Source organism: Nerophis lumbriciformis, linkage group LG28 (assembly GCF_033978685.3).
Source record: "Nerophis lumbriciformis linkage group LG28, RoL_Nlum_v2.1, whole genome shotgun sequence".
Taxonomy (NCBI): domain Eukaryota; kingdom Metazoa; phylum Chordata; class Actinopteri; order Syngnathiformes; family Syngnathidae; genus Nerophis; species Nerophis lumbriciformis.
In genome coordinates this window covers 36,285,133-36,306,673 of record NC_084575.2, presented here as the reverse complement: position 1 = coordinate 36,306,673, position 21,541 = coordinate 36,285,133, and the positions used below count along the sequence as shown (strand labels likewise).

At 41.1% G+C, this 21,541-nt stretch overlaps 1 protein-coding gene across 2 annotated transcripts; it reads right to left on the bottom strand.

Moving 5' to 3' along the window:
* Positions 1-2,009: 2,009 nt before the first annotated feature.
* On the bottom strand, positions 2,010-20,713 carry sh3yl1 (SH3 and SYLF domain containing 1). 2 transcript variants are annotated; one of them, XM_061924186.1, is made up of 10 exons: positions 20,556-20,713; positions 16,583-16,693; positions 14,462-14,575; positions 14,259-14,323; positions 14,044-14,156; positions 7,650-7,778; positions 7,438-7,582; positions 4,494-4,572; positions 2,465-2,518; positions 2,010-2,344 (listed from the first exon to the last, which is right to left on the bottom strand). In XM_061924186.1, coding segments are annotated over exons 1-10 (1,029 nt in total). In that variant the 5' UTR covers positions 20,557-20,713; the 3' UTR covers positions 2,010-2,126. The 2 variants fall into 2 exon arrangements, with proteins under 2 accessions (XP_061780170.1, XP_061780171.1); XM_061924187.1 differs by having other exon boundaries at positions 2,010-2,341.
* Between the last annotated feature and the right edge of the window lie 828 nt (positions 20,714-21,541).

The following is a 21,541-nucleotide window of genomic DNA, read 5'->3' as shown; positions in this document are numbered from 1 at the left end:
TACTGGATCTAAATGTTCTACATGTACTGGATCTAAATGTTCTACTTGTACTGGATCTAAATGTTCTACATGTACTGGATCTAAATGTTCTACATGTACTGGATCTAAATGTTCTACATGTACTGGATCTAAATGTTCTACTTGTACTGGATCTAAATGTTCTACATGTACTGGATCTAAATGTTCTACATGTACTGGATCTAAATGTTCTACTTGTACTGGATCTAAATGTTGTACATGTACTGGATCTAAATGTTCTACATGTACTGGATCTAAATGTTCTACATGTACTGGATCTAAATGTTCTACTTGTACTGGATCTAAATGTTCTACATGTACTGGATCTAAATGTTCTACATGTACTGGATCTAAATGTTCTACTTGTACTGGATCTAAATGTTCTACATGTACTGGATCTAAATGTTCTACATGTACTGGATCTAAATGTTCTACTTGTACTGGATCTAAATGTTGTACATGTACTGGATCTAAATGTTCTACATGTACTGGATCTAAATGTTCTACATGTACTGGATCTAAATGTTCTACTTGTACTGGATCTAAATGTTCTACATGTACTGGATCTAAATGTTCTACATGTACTGGATCTAAATGTTCTACTTGTACTGGATCTAAATGTTCTACATGTACTGGATCTTTATGGGTTTGTAAATGGCAAACACTTTTGTTGCTACTTCAAAGGTCATTCAGGAGATTTTGGACAAATAAGGTCAAATTGTCTTCAAGCGTGTGTTCATTGTGAATTGATATTCAGATGTGTGTAACAAGTACTTGGTAACATGTGTAACAAGTACTTAGTAACATGTGTGTAACAAGTACTTAGTAACATGTGTGTAACAAGTACTTGGTAACATGAGTGTAACAAGTACTTGGTAACGTGTGTAACAAGTACTTGGTAACGTGTGTAACAAGTACTTGGTAACGTGTGTAACAAGTACTTAGTAACATGTGTGTAACAAGTACTTAGTAACATGTGTGTAACAAGTACTTGGTAACATGAGTGTAACAAGTACTTGGTAACGTGTGTAACAAGTACTTAGTAACGTGTGTAACAAGTACTTGGTAACGTGAGTGTAACAAGTACTTGGTAACGTGTGTAACAAGTACTTAGTAACATGCGTGTAACAAGTACTTAGTAACATGTGTGTAACAAGTACTTAGTAACATGAGTGTAACAAGTACTTGGTAACGTGTGTAACAAGTACTTGGTAACATGAGTGTAACAAGTACTTGGTAACATGAGTGTAACAAGTACTTGGTAACATGAGTGTAACAAGTACTTAGTAACATGTGTGTAACAAGTACTTGGTAACATGTGTGTAACAAGTACTTGGTAACGTGTGTAACAAGTACTTAGTAACATGTGTGTAACAAGTACTTAGTAACATGTGTGTAACAAGTACTTGGTAACATGTGTGTAACAAGTACTTGGTAACGTGTGTAACAAGTACTTAGTAACATGAGTGTAACAAGTACTTGGTAACATGTGTGCAACAAGTACTTAGTAACATGTTCTTGTATGGAATAAGAGATATTCAGATGTGTGGACTTCGACTTAAACAAGTGTAAAAACTTATTGTGGTGTTACCATTTAGTGTAGGGAATATGTACTGTACTGTACAATCTACTAATAAAAGTTTCAATGAATCAATCAAAGGTGTGGCAAATGAAGATGCTGATGAAACAGCAGGATTATTGCACAGGTGTGCCTTAACAACTTTGCTGCTGTGCCTCCACTTCAACAGAGCAATTCGAATTTGTTGGTTGTTTGATGAGAATCTTCTTTTATTCTCCTCCTTGCCAATTCAAAAGGCTATAATTGTATTGCTACCCTGAACTAATTGGATCTTAATCTTATTGCGTATTCAAAGTCTGATGATGCAAACTTGAAATGACTTTTTAAATGGAGGGGATGAAATGTAAGACTTGACTATCAGAGGTATCCTTTCTCCACTGAAGGCACATACAGGAACATATGGACTTCTACATTTTGATACAACATATTTTATTTGTATTTTAAAGCACGCATTTCAGTTTAAAAACATGAACTGTGATTAATTCATTATTGCAAACATAAGGTGTGACATTTGAAGACGTGCAGGTGGTCAATATGTCACAAAGTTGGCAGGAAATATTCCCACCTGCCCATCAGCCAATTGCCCCTCCCACCAGTCGTACTGGGACTCGGTTTTGGTAATTACAGAGATGCGGTCACCGGGTACAAAGGTCAGGTCACCAGGATTCTGACCCGTAAACGGGTGGACTGCTGTGACCACCAGGGTTCCACTGGCTCCGCCCCCTGGCGCAGCTGCTCCTCTTTCTGCTAAGACAAACACAACCAACAGTAAAGTCAAATGTCATGTATTCAATATTTTTACAGAACAAAAGATGTAGAAGAGCTTCCACAAGTAGGTGCTAGAAGTCCAAAAGAATGTAAACACACCTGAGGTTTCAGACTTGTAGATGGACACACTCGGGTAGAGAGATTTTTTATTTGCTGCAAGTGCACACAAAGCAGAAGTTAGAGCTGATGGCAAAGACAAAGTTGTCATGTTTAGGACCTAACTTTGTGTCTATATGCTTGCTATTAAGCATATACATACATACATACATACATACATACATACATACATACATAATATATATATATGCTTGCCATTAAGCATATACAGCAAACTTCTGGCTGGGAGCCCAAAACCGACTGCATTAAAGTAGCAATTATATATATATATATATATATATCCATCCATCCATCCATCTTCTTCCGCTTATCCAAGGTCGGGTCGCGGGGGCAGCAGCCTAAGCAGGGAAGCCCAGACTTCCCTCTCCCCAGCCACTTTGTCCAGCTCCTCCCGGGGGATCCCGAGGCGTTCCCAGGCTAGCCGGGAGAGATAGTCTTCCCAGCGTGTCCTGGGTCTTCCCCGTGGCCTCCTACCGGTCGGACGTGCCCGAAACACCTTCCTAGGGAGGCGTTCGGGTGGCATCCTGACCAGATGCCCGAACCACCTCATCTGGCTCCTCTCCATGTGGAGGAGCAGCGGCTTTACTTTGATCTCCCCCCGAATGACAGAGCTTCTCACCCTATCTCTAAGGGAGAGACCCGCCACTCGGCGGAGGAAACTCATTTCGGCCGCTTGTACCCGTGATCTTGTCCTTTCGGTCATGACCCAAAGCTCATGACCATAGGTGAGGATGGGAACGTAGATCGACCGGTAAATCGAGAGCTTTGCCTTCCGGCTCAGCTCCTTCTTCACCACAACGGATCGATACAGCGTCCGCATTACTGAAGATGCCGCACCGATACGCCTGTCCATCTCACGATCCACTCTTCCCCCACTCGTGAACAAGACTCCGAGGTACTTGAACTTCTCCACTTGGGGCAAGATCTCCTCCCCAACCCGGAGATGGCACTCCACCCTTTTCCGGGAGAGAACCATGGACTCGGACTTGGAGGTGCTGATTCTCATCCCAGTCGCTTCACACTCGGCTACGAACCGATCCAGTGAGAGCTGAAGATCTTGGCCGGAGGAAGCCATCAGGACCACATCATCTGCAAATAGCAGAGACCTAATCCTGCAGCCACCAAACCAGATCCCCTCAACGCCCTGACTGCGCCTAGAAATTCTGTCCATAAAGGTTATGAACAGAATGGGTGACAAAGGGCAGCCTTGGCGGAGTCCAACACTCACTGGAAACGTGTCCGACTTACTGCCGGCAATGCGGACCAAGCTCTGACACTGATCATACAGGGAGCGGACCGCCACAATCAGACAGTCCGATACCCCATACTCTCTGAGCACTCCCCACAGGACTTCCCGGGGTACACGGTCAAATGCCTTCTCCAAGTCCACAAAGCACATGTAGACTGGTTGGGCAAACTCCCATGCACCCTCAAGGACCCCGCCGAGAGTATAGAGCTGGTCCACAGTTCCACGACCAGGACGAAAACCACACTGTTCCTCCTGAATCCGAGGTTCGACTATCCGGCGTAGCCTCCTCTCCAGTACACCTGAATAGACCTTACCGGGAAGGCTGAGGAGTGTGATCCCACGATAGTTGGAACACACCCTCCGGTTCCCCTTCTTAAAGAGAGGAACCACCACCCCGGTCTGCCAATCCAGAGGTACCGCCCCCGATGTCCACGCGATGCTGCAGAGTCTTGTCAACCAAGACAGCCCCACAGCATCCAGAGCCTTAAGGAACTCCGGGCGGATCTCATCTACCCCTGGGGCCTTGCCACCGAGGAGCTATATATACATACATATATATATATATATATATATATATATACATATACATATATACATATATATATATATATATATATATATATATATATATATATATATATATATATATATATATATATATATATATATATATATATATATGGACAGCCCTGATCTACAGTATATAACGGTAGTACAAGAGTACAAGTACAGCTGCACTGGGCTTCCTCTGTCTTACCATACCAGGGTTTGCTGGTGTTCGGAAGCTGGTTGCTGCTCGCTGCTGGGAAGGAGCTGGAGGTCTGGCTGGAGGACGTGACGACTGAAAACAAAAATAGCAAAAAGATTGTAGTTCTCCCAAGCAAATGAGTACATGAACATGAGAATAGTACATTTATGCAGCAGTGGCGAGCAGATTTTCACTGACTGTGTTCTTATTCATAACAGTGGCTGCTAATAAGATGAGCAAGCTGTGAATAATTCAGTTTAGTATGCTTTCAAATACTTCTTTATTCCAATACTTGTTGACCTGGCTGTACATGACTGGTATGCAGCCACTTTTTACTACAATTTTCATTTATTGTTCATGCGTCACAACCGCAACTATGTGGACAACTGAAATGTATTTTAAACTAACTTGTTAAAAGTGAAGATTTCATTGTACTAGTGTTACCCAAGGTAAGGTTTTCTATTTTATTGCCGTCCATTGAAGCTGAAAATATGTTTATTTTTCTAATGTGTTCTTAAGACCTGTTGTCGTAGAGCTTGCAATTGAAAAAAATTTTTTACCTTGAAACATTTTTTTTACCTTGAAAATTTTTTTTACCATAAAAATCATTTTTTACCTTGAAAAACATTTTTTACATTGAAAAAAAAATTTTACCTTGAAAATTTTTTTTACCTTGAAAATCATTTTTTACCTTGAAAATCATTTTTACCTTGAAAAAATAAATTTACCTTGAAAATTTTTTTTTACCTTGAAAATCATTTTTTACCTTAAAATTTTTTTTTACCTTGAAAATCATTTTTTACCTTGAAAATAATTTTTTACCTTGAAAAAAAATGTTTACCTTGAAAACAATTTTTCACCCATAAATTTTTTTACCTAGAAATTTATTTTTTTCCATTGAAAATCATTTTTTACCTTGAAAATCAATTTTTACATTGAAAAAAAAGTTTACCTTGAAAATAATTTTTTAAATTGAAAAACAAATTTTACCTTGAAATTTTTTTTTTACCTTAAAAATCATTTTTTACCTTGAAAAAAAAAAATTACCTTGAAAATCATTTTTTAAATTGAAAAACAAATTTTACCTTGAAAATTTTTTTTTACCTTGAAAATCATTTTTTAAATTGAAAAACAAATTTTACCTTGAAAATTTTTTTTTACCTTGAAAATCATTTTTGACCTAGAAAAAAAAAAATTCAATGTAAAATTTCTTTTACCTTGAAAAAAAAAATTTTTTACCTTGAAAATCATTTTTGACCTTGAAACTAAACTACCAACCAACATTAGTCGTCCTCCAACTGAGACACACAAACATCACACTATATTGCCAAAAGTATTTGGCCACCTGCCTTGACTCATATGAAGTTGAAGTGCCATCCCATTCCTAACCCATAGGGTTCAATATGACCTTTTGCAGCTATTACAACTTCAACTCTTCTGGGAAGGCTGTCCACAAGGTTGCGGAGTGTGTTTATAGCAATTTTCCACCATTCTTCCATTGGTGAGGTCACACACTGATGTTGGAGGAGAAGGCCTGGCTCTCAGTCTTTGTTCTAATTCATCCCAAAGTTGTTCTATCGGGTTCAGGTCAGGACTCTGTGCAGGCCAGTCAAGTTCATCCACACCAGACTCTGTCATCCATGTCTTTATGGACCTTGCTTTGTGCACTGGTGTTGGAAGAGGAAGGGGCCCGCTCCAAACTGTTCACACAAGGTTGGGAGCATGGAATTTTCCAAAATGTTTTGGTATCCTGGAGCATTCAAAGTTCCTTTCACTGGAACTAACTCCTGAAAAACAACCCCACACCATAATTCCTTCTCCACCAAATTTCACACACGGCACAATGCAGTCCGAAATGTAGCGTTGTGCTGGCAACCTCCAAACCCAGACTGGTCCATCAGATTGCCAGATGGAAAAGTGTGATTCATCAGTCCAGAGAAGGCGTTTCCACTGCTCTAGAGTCCAGTGGTGATGTCCTTTACACCACTGCATCCCACACTTTGCATTGGACTTGGTGATGCATGGCTTAGATGCAGCCGCTCGGCCATGGAAACCCATTCCATGAAGCTCTCTGCGTACTGCACGTGGGCTAATTGGAAGGTCACATGAAGTCTGTAGCAAGTGACTGTGCAGAAAGTCTTTGCACTATGCTGACCTCTCTGTCACTTTACCTGGCCTACCACTTGGTGGCTGAGTTGCTGTTGTTCCCAAACTCTTCACTTTTCTTAGAATAAAGTTGACTTTGGAATATTTAGGAGCGAGGACATTTCATGGTTATAGTTAGAATAATTCTATATAAGTTATCACACAACTCTTCTGCTTAAAGGCCGTTGCTGTAGTTATTATCTATTGTGCTCAAGCTGTACTTTTTCTGTGTTGTGCAAGGACACACAACTTGTTATCTTCCACTGCCTGTGAGGAGTGGCCTCGCCGCAGATGTTTGCTGTCTTTCAGCCTGCTAACAGCCAAGGACGAACCAGCACCTCAAGGAAGAGAAGTCGTAGCAACAGCAGGCAGACAAAGCAGAGACAGGGCCAAATCACAAGGCCCCCAGCACATTTCCGTTCTGAATAATCACGTATTGTGCGTACTGAGCTGCTTTCATAATGTGTGACCCCTCCCTTTAGACGCAGCCTCAGCGATGCAACTAGGGAAGTCCTAAAGTGAATAAATAGGGGAGCGCGTGGGCTGTTCCTCAGAGCGTAGGGTGAGACTGTGGCTGAGTGCGCAGCTCCATGCAAAGTTGAACTCCGTCTCTGCCTGATACCTTGCTTCTTGTTCTGTTTAATAGATAGTTCGGTGCTTAAACCTGACAGACATCTTTACCGCCTCTTTTCTAGTGCCAATGCCACTGATCACAAATAACCACTCTGCTGTACCAAATTAAACAATAGCCTTCATAAAATATGTCACAGTGAGTGTAGCAACTGAGGAGAAAAAGGATGCCCTGTGGTGTACCTTTACGGGGGCATTTTTGCTAGTCCAGTCATCTACATAAGCATCCGTGTAGCTGTCTAAGATGTGGTAGAGGTCGTAGCACTCCTGCGGCGGCTCCACGTCGCCGTTCAGGATGCCAGACGCTCGCACGCTCCGGGCATAGAACCTGCACACTCAAGCCAACAGATTGATCAGACCTCAAATACTAGACCGGGGTTGTTCTGCGGTCCTACTTGCGGTTGGTGTCTTTGCGTTCAATCAGGTAGGAGCCCTCTAGAGAGATGCCGGCAAACAAACCTCTGGAGCGGCAGTAGGTGTAGATGGCAGACAAGTTGCGCAGGGCAACATCAGCCTCCACGTTCCTACAAGCACAAACATTCTTCTACTTCATCCTTCAGGTGGTGAGGTCAGGGAATACACAGATGGTGAGGACAGGGAATACACAGATGGTGAGGACAGGGAATACACAGGTGGTGAGGTCAGGGAATACACAGATGGTGAGGTCAGGGAATACACAGATGGTGAGGTCAGGGAATACACAGATGGTGAGGTCAGGGAATACAAAGATGGTGAGGTCAGGGAATACACAGATGGTGAGGTCAGGGAATACAAAGATGGTGAGGTCAGGGAATACACAGATGGTGAGGTCAGGGAATACAAAGATGGTGAGGTCAGGGAATACACAGATGGTGAGGTCAGGGAATACACAGATGGTGAGGACAGGGAATACACAGATGGTGAGGACAGGGAATACACAGGTGGTGAGGTCAGGGAATACACAGATGGTGAGGTCAGGGAATACACAGATGGTGAGGTCAGGGAATACACAGATGGTGAGGTCAGGGAATACAAAGATGGTGAGGTCAGGGAATACACAGATGGTGAGGTCAGGGAATACAAAGATGGTGAGGTCAGGGAATACACAGATGGTGAGGTCAGAGAATACACAGATGGTGAGGACAGAGAATACACAGATGGTGAGGTCAGAGAATACACAGATGGTGAGGTCAGGAAATACACAGATGGTGAGGTCAGGGAATACACAGATGGTGAGGTCAGGGAATACACAGATGGTGAGGTCAGGGAATACACAGATGGTGAGGTCAGGGAATACAAAGATGGTGAGGTCAGGGAATACACAGGTGGTGAGGTCAGGGAATACAAAGATGGTGAGGTCAGGGAATACACAGGTGGTGAGGTCAGGGAATACACAGATGGTGAGGTCAGGTCAGGGAATACACAGATGGTGAGGTCAGGGAATACACAGATGGTGAGGTCAGGGAATACACAGATGGTGAGGTCAGGGAATACACAGATGGTGAGGTCAGGGAATACACAGATGGTGAGGTCAGGGAATACAAAGATGGTGAGGTCAGGGAATACACAGGTGGTGAGGTCAGGGAATACAAAGATGGTGAGGTCAGGGAATACACAGGTGGTGAGGTCAGGGAATACACAGATGGTGAGGTCAGGTCAGGGAATACACAGATGGTGAGGTCAGGGAATACACAGATGGTGAGGTCAGGTCAGGGAATACACAGATGGTGAGGTCAGGGAATACACAGATGGTGAGGTCAGGGAATACACAGATGGTGAGGTCAGGTCAGGGAATACACAGATGGTGAGGTCAGGGAATACACAGGTGGTGAGGTCAGGGAATACACAGATGGTGAGGTCAGGGAATACACAGATGGTGAGGTCAGGGAATACACAGATGGTGAAGACAGGGAATACACAGATGGTGAGGTCAGGTCAGGGAATACACCACAGAGCATGGTTTATATCAAACATGACAAATCACAAAAGGAGTAGGAAGAAGCAGAACTTATTTAATCCTACCCCTTTTCCATGAAATAACATTGTTGTTCACTTTCAGTTCTCACTTGATTCACAATATACTCCATAAATCACATTAAAAAAAGAACAAATAAAGAGTGATGATATAGTTGAGAATGTTTATCTTAGTTCTTCTTTGTAAACACTTTGAGGTTAAACAGTTCCTTAAATGAGATCATATCAGTACATTCTTTGATTCCCTCCATAGTTGAATTCCTCACACTGACATACAGTACTAAAGGTTTTAATGTTGTACGTGCATACACGTTTTAAATGACATTTTTCTCTGGGGTCATGTCGCTTTTGTTAAGAATTGTTCAACATTCTTGTGTTATAGTTTGCTTGTTGCCTCATTTTAGCCGTTTGCAAATTCACTATATTGTGGAATTTCAATGTTTTGTATTCAATGAGTGTTCTCTTTATCCAACATCATGTATTATTCCAACTAAACTGAAGGGTACTTTTGTACTTATTTTCCCATATTTCTGCACAATCATTCAGATATAGAAAATACCAGCAAACACTAAAGAATAGGAAGCGATTTTTGGTCCGATATACATTTAGCTTGATTCATTATTGATGTATTTCTTGCTACTTTGTTTTATATGAGACTTCCAGTTCATTTTATCATCATTACACCTAGAAATGTGACTTCATTTACTCCTTCAATGTCTATTCCGACTATTTGTATTTGACTTTCTCTTCTGCTGTTGCCAAAAAACATTATTTTGGTTTTACTGAGGTTCAAGGATGGTCTGTTCTTGTCAAACCATCTCTTCAACTTATTCACTTCTTCTGCTATTATTTGTATTAGCTTCTGTGTGTTCTCTCCTGAACGCTGTTGTATCGTCCCAGAATAATATTACCTTTAAGTCTTTTGTAACTTCACTAATATTATTTACATCAAGATTGAACTATTTTGGTCCCAGTATTGATCCCTGTGGTATGCCACAGGATATATTTGGCTTTGTGTTGGCCTAGCTTCACAATGTTGCTTCTTATCCGGTTAATGACCAACATTTTTAATTCCATCCATCCATTTTCTACCGCTTGTCCCTTTTGGGATCGCTGGAGCCTATCTCAGCTACAATCGGGCAAAAGGCGGGGTACACCCTGGACAAGTCGCCACCTCATCACAGGGCCAACACAGATATACAACATTCACACACTAGGGACCATTTAGTGTTGCCAATCAACTTATCCCCAGGTGCATGTCTTTGGAGGTTGGAGGGGCCTATCCCCAGGTGCATGTCTTTGGAGGTGGGAGGGGCCTATCCCCAGGTGCATGTCTTTGGAGGTGGGAGGGGCCTATCCCCAGGTGCATGTCTTTGGAGGAAGCCGGAGTAGAACCCACGCAGTCACGGGGAGAACATGCAAACTCCACACAGAAAGATCCCGAGCCCGGGATTGAACTCAGGACCTTCGTATTGTGAGGCACATGCACTAACCCCTCCACCACCGTGCTGCCCACATTTTTTATTAAAATATTCTAGTTAATTGTGTCAGATGCTTTAGTTGGAACCATAAACACTGCCGCTGCACATTGTTGACCATCTATTGCATTGCTCATTTCCTCTGTTATTTCCATTCAAGCAATCAATGTTGAAATATAAGCTCTGTTTCCATTTTGGTTCTCAGCGAGTATTCTATGATTGTTAATGAAATTGTCCAATCTGTTATTGAACAGTTTTTCCATGATTTTAGAAAATTGTGGAAGTAAAGAAATCAGTCTACAATTTGTAAATTGGTGCTCGTCTCCAGTCCAACTTTAGCTATTTTCATTTGGTTTGGGAATGTGCCTCTTTGAAATAATAGATTACTGGTGTACTGTACGTTAATGGTCCTGAGGTCTCTGCAATAACCTGTTTTCTATCGCTTCCATATCAATTCCATTAAAACCGTCTTGGATTTGCTTTTTTTCACAATTTTAACTATTTACTCTTGTGTCACTTTCAGGAGGAACATTGCGATTAGAGGGATTTATGATCTATCTATGAAGTTCTGGTTCTGGAATTATTTCCTCCAATTTTGGTCCAGTATTTACAAAGTAAATATTGAAGCTTTCTATTACTTCCCTAATGTTGTCATTATTTACATTTCCATCTGAAAAGTATTGTGGGTAATCCCTCTTAGTGCCATTTTTAATAACGCCATTTTGCTCTCAAATTGACTGTAATATCCTTTTCTACATGTTTGTAGTATGCTAGTTAGCTTGTTTTATTAGCATTGTCCTGGGCCTATCCCTAAAACAATTGTAGCAAATGGGAGACACAGAATATGCTAAAAACCGTTAAAGGGTTTGCATTCCTGTTGGGACCTGCTTTTCAAGGTTTCTCATTGTCCCATTGGGTTGAGCTTTTCCTTGCTCTGATGTGGGATCTGAGCCGAGGATGTTGTGTGGCTTGTGCAGCCCTTTGAGACACTGGTGATTTAGGGCTATATAAGTAAACATTGATTGATTGATTTGTGTATTTGGGATCCCCATAAGTCACAAACATGTTAAATTAAACAATGGAGCAATGGCAGAGCTATTTATAAAACAATCTTGCCTTCTTCCACACTTGCTTCAAATGAGCTGTTTGGAATTTGAGACTTTAGTGAAATATTTTGAGTTATATTAGCGGATATCTCCATATATGGTAGACATTTTTTTGGTGTAAAGCACTTTGTGTTGCTACTGTATGAAAAGTGCTACAGTAAATAAAGTTTGATTGTATATCTGTCGGTAGTCTCAAAATGGAATTGCTATGTGAGCTTGGCCTTGAGGAGGACTTTGGCACCTAAATAAACGGCACATTCTGAAGAGGCAGTCAGAAAGCAGCTTGAAGGTAGTCTGTACTACCACATTTGGAGCAAAGAACCACAATTCCTTGTTATGGAGACCACAAGAAAACAAACCATGATATGACCCCTTTAAAAGTGCAAGAATCTCCATCAGGGTGTCAATGTCATTTTAGCTCGGGGGCCGCATGGAGGAAAATCTACTCCCACGTGGGCCGGACTGATAAAATAATGACATCATTTTAAAATAAAGACAACTTCAAATTTGTTTTCTTTGTCTTAATTTGGCCAAAAATAGAGCAAGCACATTCTGTACATATTACAAATAATCCTCTTGTCAATTAGTTGAACATTCTGAGGAAAGAATTGGTGCGGTTTCAAGAACACAATTAACTTAAGACTTTGTCTCCGTTTATTTACAACTCCATTAAACTTGAAGCATTTCTTGTTCAGCATTCTCATGTTGGCAGGTCACCGTTAAATACGTGTTTGGAAAAGCAACCGAGCGTTTCGTCAAATCGCTGGTGACATCCGCAACTGCCACAACACATTCATTTATCATCATTCAAAAATTACAATTATAAAATACCGTATTTTCCACACTATAAGGCGCACCTAAAAACCTCCAATTTTCTCAAAAGCTGACAGTGCGTCTTATAATCCGGTGCGCCTTATATATGGACCAATATTGAGCCACAACAGGTCTCGCAACTACGGTAAGCAGCCACCGACTTCATTTTCCCCCGTAGAAGAAGAAGCGTGCTGTGCATGCTGGGATATATGACTGCACGAGGCGTGCCAATTCATTTCCATTCGTGTGTTTATGTAAAGAGGCCAAAATGGCTCCTGTTAAGAGACACGCTTACGACGCAGAGTTGAAACTTAAGACGATCAGTCACGCAGCGACACTGACTCCATTAATGATGACTTCATGTTGGATGCCGTATTCGCCCAACTGTTTAATTCAGACACTGAAGAAGAAGAATTGGAGGGATTCGTGGATGAGGAATAAGTTCATAAAGTGAGCTTTACATGTTTATTTTGTGTGTTGTGTGACATTAACGTTTGAGCAACGTTGAGTTATTGTTGTTACTATATTGTGATTGCACTAACCTTTGATTTAGCATAACAGTATCAGACTGTTTTTGACCTGTTTATTGAGTCAGGGAAAAGTTCCCCTCCACTATGTGATATAAATGTTGCACTACATGTTATACCTTGCTGTTGTTAAAAGATAAACAAAACACAACGTCACTGACTTTACCTCGGGGAAAATAATAAAACAGCTGTTTATTCATTTTGGGAGTGACAGAGTTGTCAGAACGCTGCTTTGTAAACTATTAATAAAGTTTGACTGACTGTTTTGTTACACAGCTCCATCTAATGGATGCATAACGTAACCTCAGCCTCTATTCTATGCGCCTTATAATGCAATGCGCCTTATATATGAACAAGGATTTAAAATCATTGAAGGTGCGCCTTATAGTGCGGAAAATACGGTAATCAAAACAATTTTCAAAACAGCATTATAGCTGAATGACAAATGTAGAAACACACATTCTTATAATGGAGTTCAGGATGCACATGGCTCAGAACTCTAACTTCTTTAAAGAGTCTTTGCATCTTACCGTTTCATGATTTTATTTGTTGAGTGGATCATTTCCAATGAAAGAAGGTTTGTGCGTGGCTACATAGTCTGCTGCCAGCTGATTGCTTGCACCTGCACCGATTAGCCTCGCAAAAAACCAAACCAGAGGGCGCTTAAAGTCAGCTGACTTATAGTGACCTGGGTTACACTTGAATTGCTATTGCGACATCCAGTGGACACATTTGGAACAGCAGTTTATTTCATAGAAAAATTGCAGCTCATTTTTATACTTGCCAAACGCATCTTACGGCCTACGGCCTGGATTAAACCTGATACCAGCCCCGGATTGTACGTTTGACACCACTGATCTACGCTGACTTCTTCACTCCTTTCACCTTCAGGCCAAAACAAAAAATACTGACCTGCCAATTGGACCAACCGCAACCGTGCAGTTCCCACCCAGGGTCAAGTTCCCGCCTTTTGTGAAGGCATCGATGGCTCGACGCTGGTTTAGGATAATCACTAGATCAGACACCTGTGGAGGAAATTGGGAAGGTGAGCAACGTGTTCATGTGAGCACCAAATTTGAATTTGTCTTTTGCCATGACATGTCAGAATCATCATTGAAGCAACTCACCTCCACGCCAATTTCGAACCCACCGCCCAGGCCAGCGATACCAATTGCAGAAGGAGCAGACCAACCTGAGCACAGAAAACATTGGCAATATTAGTCTTCTTTTTTGAGGGGCAGACCGGTGTAGTTCTAGACAAGAGGTCTTGCTGTGCCATAAAGTTATCACTTCCGCTCCATGACAAAATCAGATTGTCCAAAGAACTCACGTCTGTCAGCCAGCCTGGCGATGACGATGCCGCTGCCTCCTCTGGCTGTGATCACAAAGCCAGCCTTGACCACAGAGATAATGGCCAGCCCCTCAGCCCTGGCGATGACATGAGCTACACAACACAAACTTCACATCAGTCCACAGCTATTTTGGCTAACTGCTCCTCGGCTCTCAGTCTGATGGTTCCCTTCCCCAGGCTGCAGGTTTCTTCATGCTTTTTCCAAATCTTTAACTGGACTTAAAGGACTCATACGATTTTTAATCCTGTCAACACCTGTTTTTGTGCAGAGGCGTTTTAGAGATATTTATAAAACAATGCTGCCTTGTTTAAAACGAGCCCTTAAAGATTTGTCCCAATGTTTGGGTCATTGATATGATGAGATGTCAAAACTCTGTACATTTGTTTCCCAAACGCTTTGCAGACCGACAAATGTCAGTACTTTGGTTTGATTATTATCTTTGTTGTTTTTCATTGACGCTCCGTTTTTTCTTTCTTACACAAAAAGGTACCAACAATTGTAAGCCAGTCAATTGTAATGCAACACCTCATCTACACCACCATCCACCAATCCAGTTGTGACCCAGAATCCACACACATTCCTTCAGGCAGCACATGCACGACTACTAGGCCCCAATTCAGAAAAAATGTTTTACAGTATGAGCAAATATCTAACCCACCGGGATGTATCTTTAGTGTTGGATGACATTGGGAAAAGGTCATTCTGTAATGCAATACAGCAAAACTCTGTTTACATGCGATGGGTTAAAACTGAGATTTTTTATTTGTGTCATAAAAAAATGGTTCCAATGTCCTAGCATCTTATTTAACAGGACATGAAGTTACTGACTGACCTGGGTGTTTATTTTGGACAAGATTTCATGTATGTGATTTTAAAAATAAGGTACATGTGAAATATGACTATGCTGATGACCTGCTTGCACTCTACTGTGTTACTTTAAGCAACTAGCTATACACCAATGTCTTTGGAAGCCAGGGCCATCACGCCACACCTAAAACTAAACATATACTGTACATAACACCACATTTTTCATTGGCTGTCCAAATGTAATCAGGGGACGGGAGGGCGGAGGAGTACCTGGCACTAATAGTTCAATGTATTGGAAACACAATTATGTTACTGCACCTTTCATTGAAAGAAACCTGAATGAGTTCATGGAATTGTGGAAACTTCTGAGAAGTCTAAACGCAGCAGCTTGGCTCCCGCCCAGGAAACTGACTACTTGCCACATGCACGAATACTTTCAGTTCTATACTCCAAATACCTGTGGGATAAGTAACTTGGATTTATCTCAAGTGACTTCACTCTAGCTGCCGTAGGCAACTGTACCTGGGATAAGTTTGTCCAAACCGTACCTGGGATAAGTTTGTCGAAGGCAACCGTACCTGGGATAAGTTTATCCAACCATACCTGGGATAAGTTTATCCAACCATACCTGGGATAAGTTTGTCCAAACCGTACCTAGGATAAGTTTGTCCAAACCGTACCTGGGATAAGTTTGTCATAGACAACTGTAGCTGGGAAAAGTTTGTCATAGGCAACCGTACCTGGGATAAGTTTGTCCAAACCGTACCTGGGATAAGATTGTCGTAGGCAACCCTACCTGGGATAAGTTTGTCATAGGCAACCGTACCTGGGATAAGTTTGTCATAGGCAACTGTACCTGGGATAAGTTTGTCATAAGCAACTGTTCCTGGGATAAGTTTGTCCAAACCGTACCTGGGATAAGTTTTTCCAAACCGTACCTGGCATAAGTTTGTCCAAATCGTACATGGCATAAGTTTGTCGTAGGCAATTGTACCTGGGATAAGTTTGTCCAAATCGTACCTGGGATAAGTTTGTTGCAGGCAACCGCACCTGGGATAAGTTTATCCAAACCGTTCCTGGGATAAGTTTGTCGTAGGCAAATGTACCTGGGATAAGTTTATTCAAACCATTCCTGGGATAAGTTTGTCGTAGGCAATCGTACCTGGGATAAGTTTGTCCAAACCGTACCTGGCATAAGTTTGTCCAAATCGTACCTGGCATAAGATGATCAAAACCGTACCTGGGATAAGTTTGTCCAAACCGTACCTGGCATAAATTTGTCCAAACCATACCTGGGATAAGTTTGTCCGGCCCATTCCTGTTGGAGATTTCAGTGAATTCTCTGAGGATCTTAGCTGCTTTCTTGGCTTCTGATTTCAGGTTGGAAGGAATGGGGGTGTTCACTGCAGACAAGGGCAGGACTGTTTTAGTCTAAGGTTAAAAGTCATTTTTCACGTGTGAACCAGCAGCCTTTATGAACAGAAAAATATGCCTTTTGAAAAGGTTAGCATGTGTGTGGACGTGGTCAAAAAGCAGGACTTCCTGTGTAGAGTGTGTGGTAAGCAAGACTTCCTGTGTAGAGTGTGTGGTAAGCAAGACTTCCTGTGTAGAGTGTGTGGTAAGCAGGACTTCCTGTGTAGAGTGTGTGGTAAGCAGGACTTCCTGTGTAGAGTGTGTGGTAAGCAGGACTTCCTGTGTAGAGTGTGTGGTAAGCAAGACTTCCTGTGTAGAGTGTGTGGTGTCAGAGGAATGTTGGCAGACTGGCAGGGCTGGAACTGCGGTCACAATTCAAACAGGAACCTGTCAGGACTACATCGTCACACAAAAGCTAGTTCAGGTCCGACCAGACAGCTCTGGTGGGTTCTTTGCAACAATTCTAGTGTTCACATTCAGTTCTGGGTCCTCAGTTCTAGCGGCCACTGGAGTGTCTTTGTATGGATATATTTGTCAATGTGAGGGCTTTACCAATGTGGAATATTCTGACAAGAAGGTCATTAAACAACTTAAGCACATCAGAGTATCATGAGGAGGACAGTAAAGTTTCCTTTAGCTGATCTGGTCATCAAACTGAAGAGGAACTAGGAGCCAGGGGTTGCCGTGACAACTGACAATCCTGGGCCATCGCAGCTAATTAAATCAAAATAATAATCACCTGAACAATGTCATGTTCACTTATTCCAAACTTCAACTGATTTCAGTTTGTTGGAATAGTTGAGCAGTAACTCACACACACGCTCAGTAGGCTTGAAATATTACTGATAAACACACCTGTGTCTTTAACCAGTGATAAACACACCTGTGTCTTTAACCACTGATACTGATAAACACACCTGTGTCTTTAACCACTGATACTGACAAACACACCTGTGTCTTTAACCACTGATACTGATAAACACACCTGTGTCTTTAACCACTGATACTGATAAACACACCTGTGTCTTTAACCACTGATACTGATAAACACACCTGTGTCTTTAACCACTGATAAACACACATGTGTCCTTAACCAGTGATACTGATAAACACACCTGTGTCTGTAACCACTGATACTATCTGTGTCTTTAAGCAGTGATACTGATAAACACACCTGTGTCTTTAAGCAGTGATACTGATAAACACACCTGTGTCTTTAACCACTGACAAACACACCTGTGTCTTTACCCACTGATACTGATAAACACACCTGTGTCTTTAACCACTGAAAAACACACCTGTGTCTTCAACCACTGATAAACACACCTGTGTCTGTAACCAGTGATACTGATAAACACACCTGTGTCCTTAACCAGTGATACTGATAAACACACCTGTGTCTGTAACCAGTGATACTGATAAACACACCTGTGTCTGTAACCAGTGATACTGATAAACACACCTGTGTCTTTAAGCAGTGATACTGATAAACACACCTGTGTCTTTAACCAGTGATACTGATAAACACACATGTGTCTTTAACCAGTGATACTGATAAACACACCTGTGTCTTTAACCAGTGATACTGATAAACACACCTGTGTCTTTAACCACTGATACTGATAAACACACCTGTGTCTTTAACCACTGATACTGATAAACACACCTGTGTCTTTAACCACTGATAAACACACCTGTGTCTTTAACCACTGATACTGATAAACACACCTGTGTCTTTAACCACTGATAAACACACCTGTGTCTTTAACCACTGATACTGATAAACACACCTGTGTCTTTAACCACTGATAAACACACCTGTGTCTTTAACCACTGATAAACACACCTGTGTCTTTAACCACTGATACTGATAAACACACCTGTGTCTTTAACCACTGATACTGATAAACACACCTGTGTCTTTAACCACTGATACTGATAAACACACCTGTGTCTTTAACGACTGATAAACACACCTGTGTCTTTAACCACTAATACTGATAAACACACCTGTGTCTTTAACCAGTGATACTGATAAACACACCTGTGTCTTTAACCACTGACACTGATAAACACACCTGTGTCTTTAACCACTGATACTGATAAACACACCTGTGTCTTTAACCACTGATACTGATAAACACACCTGTGTCTTTAACGACTGATAAACACACCTGTGTCTTTAACCACTAATACTGATAAACACACCTGTGTCTTTAACCAGTGATACTGATAAACACACCTGTGTCTTTAACCACTGATACTGATAAACACACCTGTGTCTTTAACCACTGATACTGATAAACACACCTGTGTCTTTAACGACTGATAAACACACCTGTGTCTTTAACCACTAATACTGATAAACACACCTGTGTCTTTAACCAGTGATACTGATAAACACACCTGTGTCTTTAACCACTAATACTGATAAACACACCTGTGTCTTTAACCAGTGATACTGATAAACACACCTGTGTCTTTAACCACTGACACTGATAAACACACCTGTGTCTTTAACCACTGATACTGATAAACACACGTCTTTAACCACTGATACTGAGAAACACACCTGTGTCTTTAACCACTGATAAACACACCTATGTCTTTAACCACTGATAAACACACCTGTGTCTTTAACCAGTGATACCGATAAACACACCTGTGTCTTTAAGCACTGATACTGATAAACACACCTGTGTTTTTAACCAGTGATACTGATAAACACACCTGTGTCTTTAACCACTGATACTGATAACACACCTGTGTCTTTAACCAGTGATACTGATAAACACACCTGTGTCTTTAACCAGTGATACCGATAAACACACCTGTGTCTTTAAGCACTGATACTGATAAACACACCTGTGTTTTTAACCAGTGATACTGATAAACACACCTGTGTCTTTAACCACTGATACTGATAACACACCTGTGTCTTTAACCACTGATAAACACACCTGTGTCTTTAACCACTGATACTGATAAACACACCTATGTCTTTAAGCACTGATAAACACACCTGTGTCTTTAACCACTGATACTGATAAACACTCCTGTGTCTTTAACCACTGATACTGATAAACACACCTGTGTCTTTAACCAGTGATAAACACACCTGTGTCTTTAACCACTGATACTGATAAACACACCTGTGTCTTTAAGCAGTGATACTGATAAACACACCTGTGTTTTTAACCAGTGATACTGATAAACACACCTGTGTCCTTAACCAGTGATACTGATAAACACACCTGTGTCTGTAACCAGTGATACTGATAAACACACCTGTGTCTGTAACCAGTGATACTGATAAACACACCTGTGTCTTTAAGCAGTGATACTGATAAACACACCTGTGTCTTTAAGCAGTGATACTGATAAACACACCTGTGTCTTTAAGCAGTGATACTGATAAACACACCTGTGTCTGTAAGCAGTGATACTGATAAACACACCTGTGTCTGTAAGCAGTGATACTGATAAACACACCTGTGTCTTTAAGCAGTGATACTGATAAACACACCTGTGTCTTTAAGCAGTGATACTGATAAACACACCTGTGTCTTTAAGCAGTGATACTGATAAACACACCTGTGTCTTTAGTGCTAAGTGAGTGACTCACATTCACAAGATGATGCTCACTTTTTACCTGAGAGCAATAGTGTCGCTGAACACAAGACGACAATAATGACCGTGCATGTGAGCTGTGTGCTTGATATTTGTATCTATTTATTATTTATCTATGTTGTTATGTTCTCAATTTGCACTCAATTACTTTAGCTTGCAATTTCGTTGTACAATGACAATAAAGATCTATTCTATTCTAAGTTGTTTGCTTTGAAAACTTACTTTTCTGTGTCGCGAGCTCAGGATGTTTACCTGCGACAGGTGAGGCGACGCGCGGTCATTTTTGTTCCCTGAAAACACTTCACTTCCGCCTCACCTGACACTTTCTCGGCTGCGTGCGCAATCACAAGCCAATCACAGGCGCTTCCGGGAGTCACGTGGCCGGTGAACAGCTAGTGTTGTCAATGGTGGCCCGCGAGGGACAAACGCTAGAAAACTGGACGGACGGAAGCGCACATGACGTCAGACAGAAGGAGCGGGCGTGAAGCTGCAGTATTTCTAACAGCCAGCAGGGGGCGACATGGCGCTATTTAAGAGAACATGAAATAAAAGCTGCAACATTTAGTTTTATTCTCAGTGCACACAGTAGATGTGACAACAATAATAAAACATTTAGTATTATTCTCAGTGCACACAGTAGATGTGTAATAATAAAACATTTAGTATTATTCTCAGTGCACACAGCAGATGTGACAACAATAATAAAACATGTAGTATTATTCTCAGTGCACACAGTAGATGTGACAACAATAATAAAACATTTAGTATTATTCTCAGTGCACACAGTAGATGTGACAACAATAATAAAACATTTAGTATTATTCTCAGTGCACACAGTAGATGTGACAACAATAATAAAACATTTAGTATTATTCTCAGTGCACACAGTAGATGTGACAACAATAATAAAACATTTAGTATTATTCTCAGTGCACACAGTAGATGTGACAACAATAATAAAACATTTAGTATTATTCTCAGTGCACACAGTAGATGTGACAACAATAATAAAACATTTAGTATTATTCTCAGTGCACACAGTAGATGTGACAACAATAATAAAACATTTAGTATTATTCTCAGTGCACACAGTAGATGTGACAACAATAATAAAACATTTAGTATTATTCTCAGTGCACACAGTAGATGTGACAACAATAATAAAACATTTAGTATTATTCTCAGTGCACACAGTAGATGTGACAACA